The sequence below is a fragment of the Girardinichthys multiradiatus genome, chromosome 3 (genome assembly GCF_021462225.1).
Source record: "Girardinichthys multiradiatus isolate DD_20200921_A chromosome 3, DD_fGirMul_XY1, whole genome shotgun sequence".
Taxonomy (NCBI): domain Eukaryota; kingdom Metazoa; phylum Chordata; class Actinopteri; order Cyprinodontiformes; family Goodeidae; genus Girardinichthys; species Girardinichthys multiradiatus.
In genome coordinates this window covers 22,756,968-22,770,219 of record NC_061796.1, presented here as the reverse complement: position 1 = coordinate 22,770,219, position 13,252 = coordinate 22,756,968, and the positions used below count along the sequence as shown (strand labels likewise).

Sequence of the window (13,252 nt, the reverse complement as noted above, 5' to 3'; positions counted from 1 at the left end):
AGTAAAAGACACTGGTTCAAACTGCTCAAATACAGCAGAACCAGCAGGGACAACAGAGAGAACTACATTAACAGGTGTCCCAATAGGATGTCTAACAGATGCCACTTTTTCAATGAAAAAGCAGACATTTCTCATAAGTAGTGACTGAGACATCAACCAAAACAGATGTGGGTGGATTTAAGTAAATTGTATGGCAATGGCTGTTGTTGGTCATGATTTTAGACAAAAATGGGTCTTTGCTTCTTTAACAGACCTCTGGTACTGAGCAAGACTGTTGTAGACCAGAGATACATGCAGTCTGTGAAACGTGTGTTCATCAGAGAGACGGTCTGGGGAAAAACTGTCTCTGTGGTGGCATTTCTATGCGTCATATTTTCAGTGTTTCAGTGTATTTCCTCTGTTCCTCGCACCCTAAAATTGATTAATATATATCTTATTTTGTGGGTACATGTTTTTGTTCTTATTTCTATCGTTTCTATGTTGATCTGTTTTTAACATCTGTAAAGAACTTTGTTACACTTGTCTGCATAAAAAAAACCTTATATTAATGAAGCTTAATTAAATGTTGTTTCCAGAGGCACGCTCTGCATAAAGAGGGAAATAAACTCTTTACATAAACATACACATAAATGGATACAGAGTGGATGCAGAATGAAAAGGAGAAGAATGCTAAACAACACTTACTCTTTGCAGGCACCGGAGACGTGGGCCGGTACAGTGTATTTACAGTCCATTATCATGGTGAGAGTCTCACTGTCGTTTGCTTCCTGGAAAGGCGGCTGGCCACAAACCAACATGAACAGGATCACACCGAGACTCCAGATGTCTGAGGCAGGGAGACACACAGAGGTACAGCCTGAATCCCTCATCACTCAAACTAAGCAGGTCTTCAGATTCTACACTTCAGAGCTACACACTTGTCTATTGTTTGGTATTTTTAGTAGATAACACTAAAAAAAAAAAAAAAACATGTTTGGCTTCGCAACAAGCAGTTAAGAAGAAGGGGTCCAAAAGCTATTTAAAATGAAAGTTCTCCCTTTCTCACCCTGAACAGCTGGGTTATAATATGAAGAAATTACACAGCTGAACTGAACACAAATACACCCACGTTGTTAAACATCTGATTGAGCAACAGGACAGAGAGCAAAATATGAAGATGTCCTCCTGATAAGCCAACAGGGTGATAGTAGGAAGTAAGGAGATAGTAGCAGGTCACGATTCTACAACAATTGTCCGATATAAAATCAGAGCTCTTAATGACAAACCATAAAGCAGCAACTTAGGACAAAGCATTTCTAACCATAGTCTAAAAAGTAGAAAACTGAACGTTAAGCATCTGAGCAAGACCACCAAACTCCAATGCATAGAATGTCCCTTATAGACAATATCAATCTCTGCTTTTGCAGGTCAACATTTTCTAATCCTTCATGATCTAAATTGGCCACTCCTAATGCAGACCTTTTGTGAAGGAGAGAAAATCGGCAAGAAATTTTATTTTGTGCATTAAAATTCTTGATTTTAACAATGAATGCAGTTTTTCTACTGGTCCTTTAGTCCACCATGAAAAAAACCAATGGTTCAAATGCATCATTAACAAGCAATAAATACATATCACATTTATGCTTATGATGAGCAGACGTAAACTTAACAACCCAACTACTTATAGATTTGGATTTTTTTTAATAATATACAGGTTTTGAAGTGTTTTTGGACAGTGCAAAGCTGATCCAGGGGTTAAGCAGGACTGCTGCATGTTTATTTTTGGTTCATGTTAACCTGGATCAAATTAGTGTTGAAGAATAAAAACATTTCAAAGAAAAATCCTTGTTTTTCTAACCAGCAAATGACATGATGATAACATGATGATATGATCATTAAATTCTCTCTGCGTGTAAAAAATACAGATAATTCAAGATGAATGAAAAACACTTATGAATCATGTCTGCCCTGGTAAAGTACAGTTTCTGATGTGACCTGGCAAAGGAAACCTCTAATAGTCTAGATTTCCCATCAGAGATCCAAGTCATTATCATCCCGTTCAATGTATAGATTTATCTTCAGTCTTCTGTTCATATTTAGGCATTTCCTAATATTTTTTACAGAGATATTTCTGCATTGATATTCCTTTAATTTTTCTTTATTCCTTTTTTCTAAAGACTTATTTAATATTGTGAGTTAATGAACGTTTTTTGGCCTGACCCAATCAAGGCGGGTGGGTGGGGGGCAGACTTTTAAACTGCAACAGAAAACAAAATAATAAATAAAAACAATAAATAGGCATAATGAAACATAAACAAATTATTAGAGTGAAAAACAAAATACAAATTGAAACTCCATTGTAAACAGTAATAATTGTCCAAACCCTCTCTCTCACCAGTTATGTCTGTATTTTGGCAGTGTGTGTCCTCCACAGGGAGTTTACAGAGAAGACCTGCTGTCATTATTCAGGACTGGAGAAAACGAGGAGACATCATTTGGAACGTTCAGGGATCAAGCTCCTATTAGGGTGTTCCTTTAAACAGTAACATAATCCATGCTCATAGAACCACAGATCCATATAAAAAGGAAGCCCTGGTCACACTCAGCTAAAGGTGAACATCAGCTCCGATCTGTGGAGTGCCCAATTCCACACAGGTAACCAAGACAAATCCAAAGTTCAGCCGCCGAGCGAAAGGAGGGGGATTCAGGCAGATTTGTTGTTGACATCTAAATGTCTAGATTTAAATGTCCATTTGTTTGTTTATTATTTATTGGTCAAGGACAACAACATTAATCTCACAATGAGAAGAGATGCTTTGAACCCGACCCAGCAAAAGCTACTTTCCATCTGGGCATAACAGCATGTCACTGATGATGCTTCACAAACCATCCACCGTCAGAACATATTCACATCAACGTTAACGGCTGGGTTCCTGACAGGAGGCAGTGCTTTGTGTAACTGCTGCACAGCTGCTTCAACTCAGATTCATGCTAACCACATCCTCCGAGCACAAGTTACTGCTGCAGGAGGTTCTGTGGTTACTGCAGCCCAGGTAAGCATGTTCCAGTTCCACGCTCCGGTTCTGAGGGCTGACAGCACCTGTTGTTAATGGGGTAAAAACCCAAAACAAGACAACTACATTTTATTCAAACATACAAAGGTTAGCCTAATCTGTTCAAAATCTAATAATGTCACATAAATAATAAAACGTTCCAAAGAGGTAAAAGAGACTTTGATCAGATATATTAACAGAGATTAAAGTGAATTTAAACATCAGAGTTAGTGATCAGACTTCAGTGAGTTCTCAACCTTTTTTGGAATGTAGTTTAAGTGACTTAGTGTACAATTAAGTCCAAAATTATTCATACCCCTAGCAGATTTACATTTCACATGATTTTCATACAACCAAGAAGTCGGTTTCAGGTAGGAAATGAGACAGACATGTTTGAGAAGATAATGTAAAAAGGAGCCTCAGTTAAATAAAACAGTACTTTATTGGTTTTCATTTACATTTTATCAAAAAAACGATTGATCCCCTTAATCTTCAATAATCGATGAAAAACTGTTCCCAGCAGCTTTTTCCATGTTTCTGGATGAATTATCTTTGGTGATGAGCTCCAAGGCCACCTTACCATCACCCTAATCTTTAGCTCCCTCCACAGATCTTCTATCAGATTCAGCTCAGGACTGCAAAATATTATTATTACTTCCACTCACAAAAAACATGATCAAATTTAAAGAGGATGTTAAAACATAAATATGCAAGGGGTATGAATAATTATGGCCTTAACTGTAACTTCAACTAAAAGGCAAACTGAATAGATGGCGCTTGGCTCAGTCAGCCCTACCCCGCTGAAGCAGTTTCATGGCATTCATAGTCAGCTTGTCATTTGGTCTAAGTGGCATTTAGCTGCATATCCTGAGGTGTAAGATGATGTGGGACGATGAAGCTCATTTCATAGTTCAGCATCACCATCCGTATCTCGTGGACAACTGAAGGGAAAAATAGATCGAACAGCTTCATTCAATTCAAAAATACTTTATTAATCCCACAGGGAAATTAAATGTAGCTCCCTGCAGACGGGCTATGCAGCTACCTGCAGCCATCTGCAATACCAGATACAGTCTTTTAAATAAGGCAAACTTCATTTCTATTATTCTTTTGATCTTTCTTAACCAGAAGTTAAATATCCAACCTGGTTTAGTCAATAAAGAAAGAATAGTTGTTCCTACACAGTTTCTATTTGAAAATCACACTAGATACACACTAGAGACAAGGACAAGCTGGTAAGGTGCAGGTTCACCAGCACCCCAGCTTCCCTGCCTTAGGTACTGGTGTTGTTCTAGGAGCTCCAACACCTGTAACTCATTTTATTCTCTCCTTTCTAACATCTCAGCTCAGTCAAAGACAATGACAGATACCAGTCTTCTTTACAGACATCCAGCCTTCAGTGACTATAAACTGGCTTTTTAATACACGTCTAGGCGATTAGCTACACCCTGAGCTGCCTTTACAGCTGAGAGCGCATCAATCTCAACAGGGCTCTATAAATAACAATTATGAATGCATGAACAAAATGTAAAATTTATATAGTATGTCTAGAAAGTATAATCTCAAACTAGTCATGTTCGTTACTTTACTGCTACAGAATCATGGGCAAACTGAAGGTTTGCATAAAACCAAGTAGATATGGGCGCGGCGCTGGTGGTGTGGGGGTTAAGCGCGCGACCATATGCGGAGGCTACGGTCCTCGAGGCGGCTGTCCCGGGTTTGAGTCCTGGACCCGGCGACATTTGCTGAATGTCTCCCCCTCTCTCTACGCCTCTTTCCTGTCTGCTTACTGTCAAAAATAAAGACCACTAGTGCCGAAAAAATATCTAAACAAATAAAAAAAACCAAGTAGATACATACGGGTTTGTATTAATTAGAGGACCACTGTAAGTCTTATCATTCTTAATGTACACCTGTAGCTGCCTATTATACAGCCAGTAAAACCTGCTAGGGAAGGTGTGTGTTCACCATAGAGCTGCAACGATTGGTGGGTGTAATCAACATGGTCAATTATGAAAAACACTGATGCAAAATTTCAAGCGTCTAAGCCCCGTATAAAAAACTAGAAACAAATAGTACAGAATGTCTGAATATTTCAGGTCACGGGGTTAAGCACTATACTTCACCTCCAGTTCACTGAGAGGACTGCAGAGGGCAATATAGCCTCACATGCCTGTGTCACGGCCCACCCTATCCCATGATTCATTGCGGGTCAAAGCAGCTATGGCAGAAGGAAGCAACAAACTCTGCGAGTAAAGTTTAATTAACTACATTTCTGTGACACAAAGAAAACTGTTGAGATAATTTTAGGTGAGAATGTAGAGTTAAAATATCTGCTTAGTTTATCAAAATTAATTGTAAAAGTGCTCCTTCAGCTGTCAGTTGAAGGTGCGGCCGATTCGCTCCATACCCAGTGAAAAAACCTGCCTTCCAGGGCACATCGTTTTCACACTCTTGCTAGTTTGTGGAAGTTAAACACAGATTTAATTCAGCCAGATTATATCTAATGGTTAATGTTTGGTTTATTTCAGTGTTTCATTTGTTACTGGGCAAATCAGCTTGGCTGAGATTACGGTTAATCTGCATAACAGGATAGTTTTAATTAACTTCAATGTCTTACTGGAGAGCTGGAGAGTATGTCTGGAAATGAATAATTCCTTCATCTTTATTCCTTGATGTTGATGCTGGGAAGCTCACCTTTTTACACTCGTTCACATAAACACAGCCATTTAAAATCCTTGTTAACGTCAAGCATTCCTAAAAGCTTAAAGGTTGAAAGATTTTGTTTTAAATACATTTGGATCTTTAACTTTTTAGCAGTTGAAAAGAAATATTTTCCTTAAAAAGGATCAGGGTCAGTTAAATTTTAAATTTATAATTTCTGGGATTTTATTAGTAAAGATGTTAAATAAAGGAGAGTGACAACAAGAGGCAACAAAGGGACATTCACAGGTTTGTAGAGTAGAACAAGTGAGGTAAAACATGTTGACGAGGGACTGAAAAGTTGGTTTCAATCACAGACAGTTATGATGGAGATCATAAAAAATATCATCGAAAAAATTATTGATAGATTAGTCAACTATTAAAATAATCATTAGTTGCAGCCCTGGTTCACTGACAAGCAATAAAGATGTTGTAATTCTGTGCTTTGCAGTTGTGCAAACTGCTGCCATAGATGTTTCAAACTCCCACAGGGTTTCGGCACTTCACCTCCACTCGCCTACTAGCCAGTCATCTTTTGCCCCTTTTCCACTTTCTCGTTTTAGCCGGTGCGGCTCCACTCCACTCGGTTTCGATCTACTCGGTACGGTAACTGTTGTGTTTCCACTGACCCGCCGATGGCTGAAGCTATGGTGGCTGAAGCCCCGCCCCCAGCCATGAGTGTAGAGCTGTGCTGCTATTAATGTTACTGTTACATTTTCACATTAAAGTAATCAGCGTGAAATGGTCAAAAATAAATATAAAATAAAAACATAAATTAGCTAAATACTAATAATGTTTGTATTAATATATATGCAAAAATGTCTTATTTAAGTTTTTTATGTCTAAAATGATCTACTAGGATAATTATTTGGACCACAGCCCAGCCAGAACTTATTAAATAAGGCTCACGGGTTCTGATGAGAGGGAGGTGTGGCAGGAGAAGCGGAGAGGAGAGACGCTGCTGTCTGGATGGTGAAGCTCCAAAGTTTGCCTGAAGAAGTTACAATTTTGGGCTTTATGAGGAAGTTTTTGTCTTATCCATGGCAACAATGAGGACAAGGACTTAAAAGCGCAAAACCGCAGACTTATGACCTTTGAAATTATTTTTAGGTTGGATATTGCATATTCGTGCTCTGCAGATTCACCGGGGCTTTTCTCCCATTGGGTCCGATGCAGGCAGTCTGATTACAGGCAGCTGCTCTCTGCCTGCTCCCTCGTCCTGCTGACGCTGGTTCGTTAAAGGGCAATAAATGTCCGAACCAAACACGTTGTTTCATGGTGGTTCTGTTTCGTGTGTTTCGGGGGAAATATTTGTGCCTCTGAACAGCTGATTTTATGTGTGATCAGCTGGTTTAGGATTTTAATAAATACAGCGCTCTGCCTGCTGTAATTCAGAAAGCTGATTTGTCCTTTTTCTTTTCTGTCAGCCTTCAGGCTGGTTTATAACCCGTAAATGGTAAAATTACGTTTGACCAATTCCGGCCACTTTGGTCCTTAATATTATTGTTGTTGCTCTTGAGTTTTATAAAATTTTCAGGCACTGTCTCAACAAAAACCTAATTCCTCCTCCCACGGCCAATCAGTGAAAGACAGTCTGGTCACGTCACATGTAGTTCCGACCTAGCCCCAGTCGTACCTGCTCAGGAGCAGGGACCAAAAAACTAGGCACCGGTACAGGAAAAACTATAATGGAAACGCTCGCAAAGAAAGCCGAGTGGAGTCAAGTCAGGTCAAATCGAGCCAGTGGAAAAGGGGCAATAGATTTCATTAGCCTCTTACTGGCAATGCATCAGCTTCATGCACCGAACCTATTCAATTAGAAAATGCAGAACTGCAGAGAAACATGCTGTTCCTGAACAGCAAAACGTTAGTCTTCCAACCTTTGAAAACCATGTAGCTTTGAAAACCTGAGAGACAATATATATAATGTAACCATTTCTTCAGCTGCTGTGAGTTTGTGAAAAATACATTAAAAAAAAGACTAAATAAATAACCGACACCATTTAAAAGCAGATTAAAAAGTGCTCACAGCATACATAAACATGCGACCGATGAAAGATTTTTCAGCGTTAGGAGTGCAAACATAATTAAAGAGAAATAAATCTGTTCAGTTAGACAAATCTCAGACTTTAAGCCATGCTGTCTGCTTTAAATAAAACTAACTGGTGAGAAAGATACGATGTACTGTAACCAAAGAACAAACAGGATATCAGTCTGCTCTGTTGGTCTCCATGGAAAATCAATGAGACAATTAATTCAGTGCAATGGGACTCCCACAGACATGAGATTGAATCCAGCTGACCTTGTACCACAGAACCAACATGATGACAAGTGTCAGACACAGACTGCAGCATCCTGCAACACCTGAAGCCTGATGGTTAATATTGTGCTCCTTATGGTCCTGCCTAACCTTCTGAACACTAAGCCAACATGTGAGGCGAGACACGTGCAAAACTCGTTCATTAAAGCTGTTACAACAATGTTATCTGGAAAATCTTTAGTCAATTATTTGAGTGGGTTTTCCCACCAAGCAGTTCCAGATCATAACCACAGCTGATGAGGTTCTATGAAAGAACCGGTTTGGTTTCACACAAACTGAGGGCCAACCTGGAACCTCTTTAAACCTCACGCCCCAAAGCTTTGATCTTTCTCCATTTTAATGAAAGTTTAGTGGAATAGAGCAGTGCGTGGACACAAGTTCAGTAATCATATTTAACTCTGGATTCCTGCAACCAGATGGTCAAACATCACAATCTTTATTTATTAAAGCTGGTTTTAAATAGCAAGCAGTGCTTGAGAAGATTCGCTCATTTCCATCCAAAGTGAGTCAGAAATAGTATTTATGGATTTAGCAGTACGCTATCAGCTGTAATGACCTGCTGAAACTCTGTGGTGGGTGATATCTACATTAACAGTGGGAAGAGGAACAGAGCTAAAGGTATTCCTGAAGTTTAAATTAAGCAGATCCAACATGATCTGCTCCTGATTAAAGCAGCTCTTTCCTCTGGCCCAACTCTACATTACTGGATCGGTTTTACTGAGCTTTACGGGACAGAAACACAAACAACTGGTGCCAACAAACCACAAGCACCCAGTTAACACTGGAGCTGATTCTGTGGAAAAACTCCCACAAAGAGAAGTTTGGTGGCCCATGGTTTGGTCATGGTCATCAGAACATCATCCAAATCATAAGGGACCTTATGCCTGGTGGAAAATATACCTTCATAAAAGCAGTGTAAAGGAATAGCTCACATCCTGTTGGTTCATATGTTCTTGCCCTTGAATAATTTCCTCTAATTAACAGCATGACTCATTACAGGCCTCAGCCTTGGTTGGTTACATACCTACAGCTGGAGCATCGTACTCATCGCCCAGGAGGATTTCCGGAGCAGAGTATGCCAGAGATCCACAGCTCGTGGTCAGCTTTTTCCCTGGCTGAAACTTGTTACTGAATCCAAAGTCAGTGAGCTTAACCAGTCCTTGTTTTTCAAAGAACACCACGTTCTCAGGCTTCAGGTCCCTGTGCACCACATGCAGCCGGTGGCAGTAGGAGATGGCATGGACTATCTGGGCAAAGTATTTCTTAGCCAGCTCTTCATTCAGGCCTTCCTCGTGTTTCATGATGTAGTCAAACATATCCCCCCCATCGCCTAGCTCCAAGATAAGATAAAGCTTCGTCTGAGTGTCTATCACTTCATACAGGCGCACAATGTTAGGGTGCTGCACCAGCTTCATGCAGCGCACCTCCTGGAAAAGGTGGCCCGTCGCCACAGTGTCCAGCTTGGTCTTGTCGATCACCTTCACCGCAACCTTCTCCCCAGTGAAAACGTGCCGTGCCAGTTTGACCACCGCAAAATGGCCCCGCCCCAGCGTCTTATCCAGGTCATAAAGGCCTGCGATTTTGCCATCGTATCCCCGCTTGAAACCTGCCATGGCTGGAGAGGGTGAAGGGGAGAGGGGAGCCCCCCCTGTAGGCAGGGGCAGGTCACTGGGCTCCTGTGGGTCCAGCTTATTTCACTTCATCCAAGGCTGAAGAGGAAACCCATAGCTCCAGTTTCCTAAAAGGAAAAGACACAAAGTTACCGAAAAAAGACTCTACTGCACAACACGAGAAACATTAACCTCACAGGTCATACATTTTCCAGTCTGAAGTTGGCATCGGCTCATCACAGGCACTAATCACATTAATCTGAGGGTTTTAAAGATTTATTAAACTGGTCTCTTTCCAGACTGGAATGATTATACAACACAAAACTGTAAGGATTCTTAAAACTGACAATTGGGTGAAAAAGTCTGAATGAAGTTTGTATTTTCTATGAATCGAAATATACACACAGGAACTAACATTTACATTGACCTAAATCTTTGAAATGGTGGTGCTAAAGGTTGTAGAAAGTTTGTTGCTGAACAAGACCAAGACCTTCCTGTTAGCTGCAGCAGGGCGGGTTGGAAATCAGCCCACCTCTGATCCGTCCCTGACTCACCAAGCTGGATGGTCAAAGGCCCGTATAGGCTGACTTCTATAGAGGCAAGACAGATATGCAGGTTGGAGGATTGATCTAGAGATGAAGTACCGGCCAGCAGCAGGATTTACAGGCAAGACCCAGAAATCACTTCCGACAAGAAGAGTTAGGTAAGATATAGGAGTTCAACCGCCATTATTGTTTTTAAAAGAACGTTATGGAAAGAGTCACGATGCAGATTAAATGCCTGTTGTCAACGTCGGCTCCCATCATCCCGCACTGCCTGCTATGGTTTTTGTAGTCACAGCTGTGCAGGAAAATGAAGGATACGCGATTTACAAATCTTTAGTGGGAGCTTACAGGCGACCTGTCTTCATGGGTTTGTGACGGAAATGTTTTGAGAAAGAGGCTAAACATTGAGCTGATCACAACAGAAGTCATTTAAGGTTACATGTATTATAAAACAGGTCTATGCATTGTCTTTTTCTAAACCTCACACTGGACGAGCCACGATGTTCCGCCCCGACGCGCAGACACGCTCGACACGTGCACACCCAGAGGTGACCACACACTATTTGTGCCACCAACCTGAGCATGCAGGGAGAATGATGCGAGCATATACATCTATGTAAACAAACAATAATTTGTGGTGTGTGTTTAAATCTCACACACACTAGCACCATACGTGTTCTGGCACACGCTCAACTCTGACTCTCCTGCTCCGCCTCCCCCGTGCACGCACTCAGCTCCATCTCTGCGCTCGCAACTTGACAAAGTCTTTGTAAATGAACCACAACAGCCAATCACAGACAGGCGTTTTCATCCAATCAGAGTATTCCTTGCAAATACTGCATTCAGTTGAATAAAAAAGAACCAATAACAACCAGCAATTCAAAATACTACAGCAAGCGGCAGAAACGGCAAAACAAAGCGGCAGGATTTAAGGAGAGAACATAAAATAATGAACTTTGTAGCCTAAGAATATTTAGTTGGGTATACAAATATTTTTACTTACATTGTGCATTTCAGAAATTACTTGTACCTTTCTTGGGTGGCTAAGTGAGTTACTTTTGTCTCATTTTCAGGATTTTATGTCTTCCAGCGACACAAACTCTTTAGTTTCACCAAAGGAACATCTATACTATATCCAGAATAAACATTTCACTATTTAACTGTAGGTTTTTGGAGAGAGACCCAGATGAAAACACACGCATACATTCTGGCATATGAAGACTATTTTTCTCCCATAATTCCACCATTTCCATTGATTTGTGTAAACATTTAACTAAACATGGCCTGTCAATAGTAAACAGAAAATGCTTTATTTGAATTATGGCAATGAAACATTTCCTATAATTGCCAACAAGCCTTTTGTTTCTGGTATTTTTCATAATTTGCAAAGAACACAAAAGGTTTTGAAGGCCTCCTTGCCATCACCCTAATCTTTAGCTCATTGCACAGATTTTCTATCTCATTCAAGCCCAGACTCCGGGGTTGTTTTACTGCCAGTGGTACTGGTGCACTGCACAAAGTGGATGCAATAATCAAGAGGGACTACCTTCAAATTCATCAGGCTCCCCCTTAAATCAGCAGTTAGCTGGCGAAAAAACACACATTATGTAGAACTGTGATTCTGAGTGGATTATTCACCATCAACAATAAATTTAAACTAGTCAACCCAATTCTTGTTTATATAATCATTGATGTTTGTTGTATAATCATTCCAATCTAGAAGAAAAATGGACAATCTCATTTATGAGTTGATGTAAACTTCTACCTGCAGCTGAAACCTTTATAATAACCAGCATGTCCCTTTTTCCGGTCGCTGTGAGGAGGCTGGGCTTGTTTTGACAGGATGGCAGCTGCATTAGCATACAAGCTACTACACCTCCGTGGCGTCCTGTTGGGAACCGCAGCTGAATTTTAAGGGACATATACGACGTAACAGACACCCTCCAAGCACACAAATGTTGGCCGAGCTAGCTAAGGAGTGTGCAGCGAAACAGGCACATTTATTCACCGTTTAGCCTAACGACAGCACAGGCTAGGCCCGGCCGGTATTCATTGATTTATAGCGTTAGCTTAAAGACAAAGTGCCACAAGCTTACACTAACAACCACACAAAGCCAGTTCCAGCAGTGTCACACCGCCCCGGCCAAAGGAGCTCTCAGACGGCGAAGCCTTAGACATTACAGCGTTAGCCCCTGTAAACAAGTAGTTCTTAATGTGCTAGAGTTCGTGCGGCTCGTTGCGCTCCGCTCCTCAGCCTCTTCAGCACACATTAAACCCTGAATCTGGTACTCGCCTAGTACCGCAGCTCGCGGCAAATACCTACAACTAGCATGTATAGCAAATAAATAAGAAAGGACAGCACACCTTGTTTTCGGTGACCGCGGCACCCATGAAGTCCCTAAACCCAGGATTTATCCGTAAGACGGAAAATCGCATCGTTAGCAACGACTGCGCTGTTCGGAATGGCTGTTTCCTCCCAGCCGGGGAAGGGGCTGAGATGTGACGTTCAGGTACCTAACATAGTGTCAACATTTCCAGATATCCCGTTTTGGTGGGAAGTAAATATGGTCCCCATACTGCTTAAGCATTATGCGACATTTCAACCTCATTGGAGAAAATAAAATTTTATTTTAAATCCATTCACTTTTTTTAACCAAGAGAAGTGACAAATGTACGGTTTCATTTTGTGAATTCTTTTTGGCTTAGGACATCAGCCAAGCCAAACGTTCTTACCAGATTTTATTGAACGCAGCACAAGAGCATCACCAACCGCATTCAGCTCTGACGTCAAACAGGCTCTTGATGGCAAAAGACCGCAGCAAGATAAACAAGCGGCTTTAATAAACACAACGGTTCAGTTCTTAGTGACGTTATAATTTGGATTAAAAAAGTGTATTAATGGGGTTGCATAAAGCAGAACGCCCCATTAGTCCATTGATGTGTCCTCCTGTGTGATGATGAGTACACTTTATGTCCCTGTGGTGTTGCATAATTTCCTCCCAGACCTGCCATGTAGCTCCTGTCTTCTATTGTGCGTAAAGA

At 40.9% G+C, this 13,252-nt stretch overlaps 1 protein-coding gene across 2 annotated transcripts in view; it reads right to left on the bottom strand.

Moving 5' to 3' along the window:
- Positions 1 to 12,714, bottom strand: part of snrka (SNF related kinase a) — a 30,960-nt gene extending 18,246 nt beyond the window's left edge. Inside the window, exons 1-4 of one of the 2 annotated variants that reach the window (XM_047361034.1) lie at positions 12,575 to 12,678; positions 11,976 to 12,098; positions 9,080 to 9,793; positions 685 to 826 (exon numbers count right to left, since the gene is read on the bottom strand). In XM_047361034.1, coding sequence (XP_047216990.1) covers positions 685 to 826; positions 9,080 to 9,668 — 731 coding nt within the window. In that variant the 5' untranslated portion in view covers positions 9,669 to 9,793; positions 11,976 to 12,098; positions 12,575 to 12,678. Of the gene's footprint in view, positions 1 to 684; positions 827 to 9,079; positions 9,794 to 11,975; positions 12,099 to 12,574 lie in introns of both variants that reach the window. The other variant, XM_047361033.1, reaches the window with a different exon arrangement.
- Between the last annotated feature and the right edge of the window lie 538 nt (positions 12,715 to 13,252).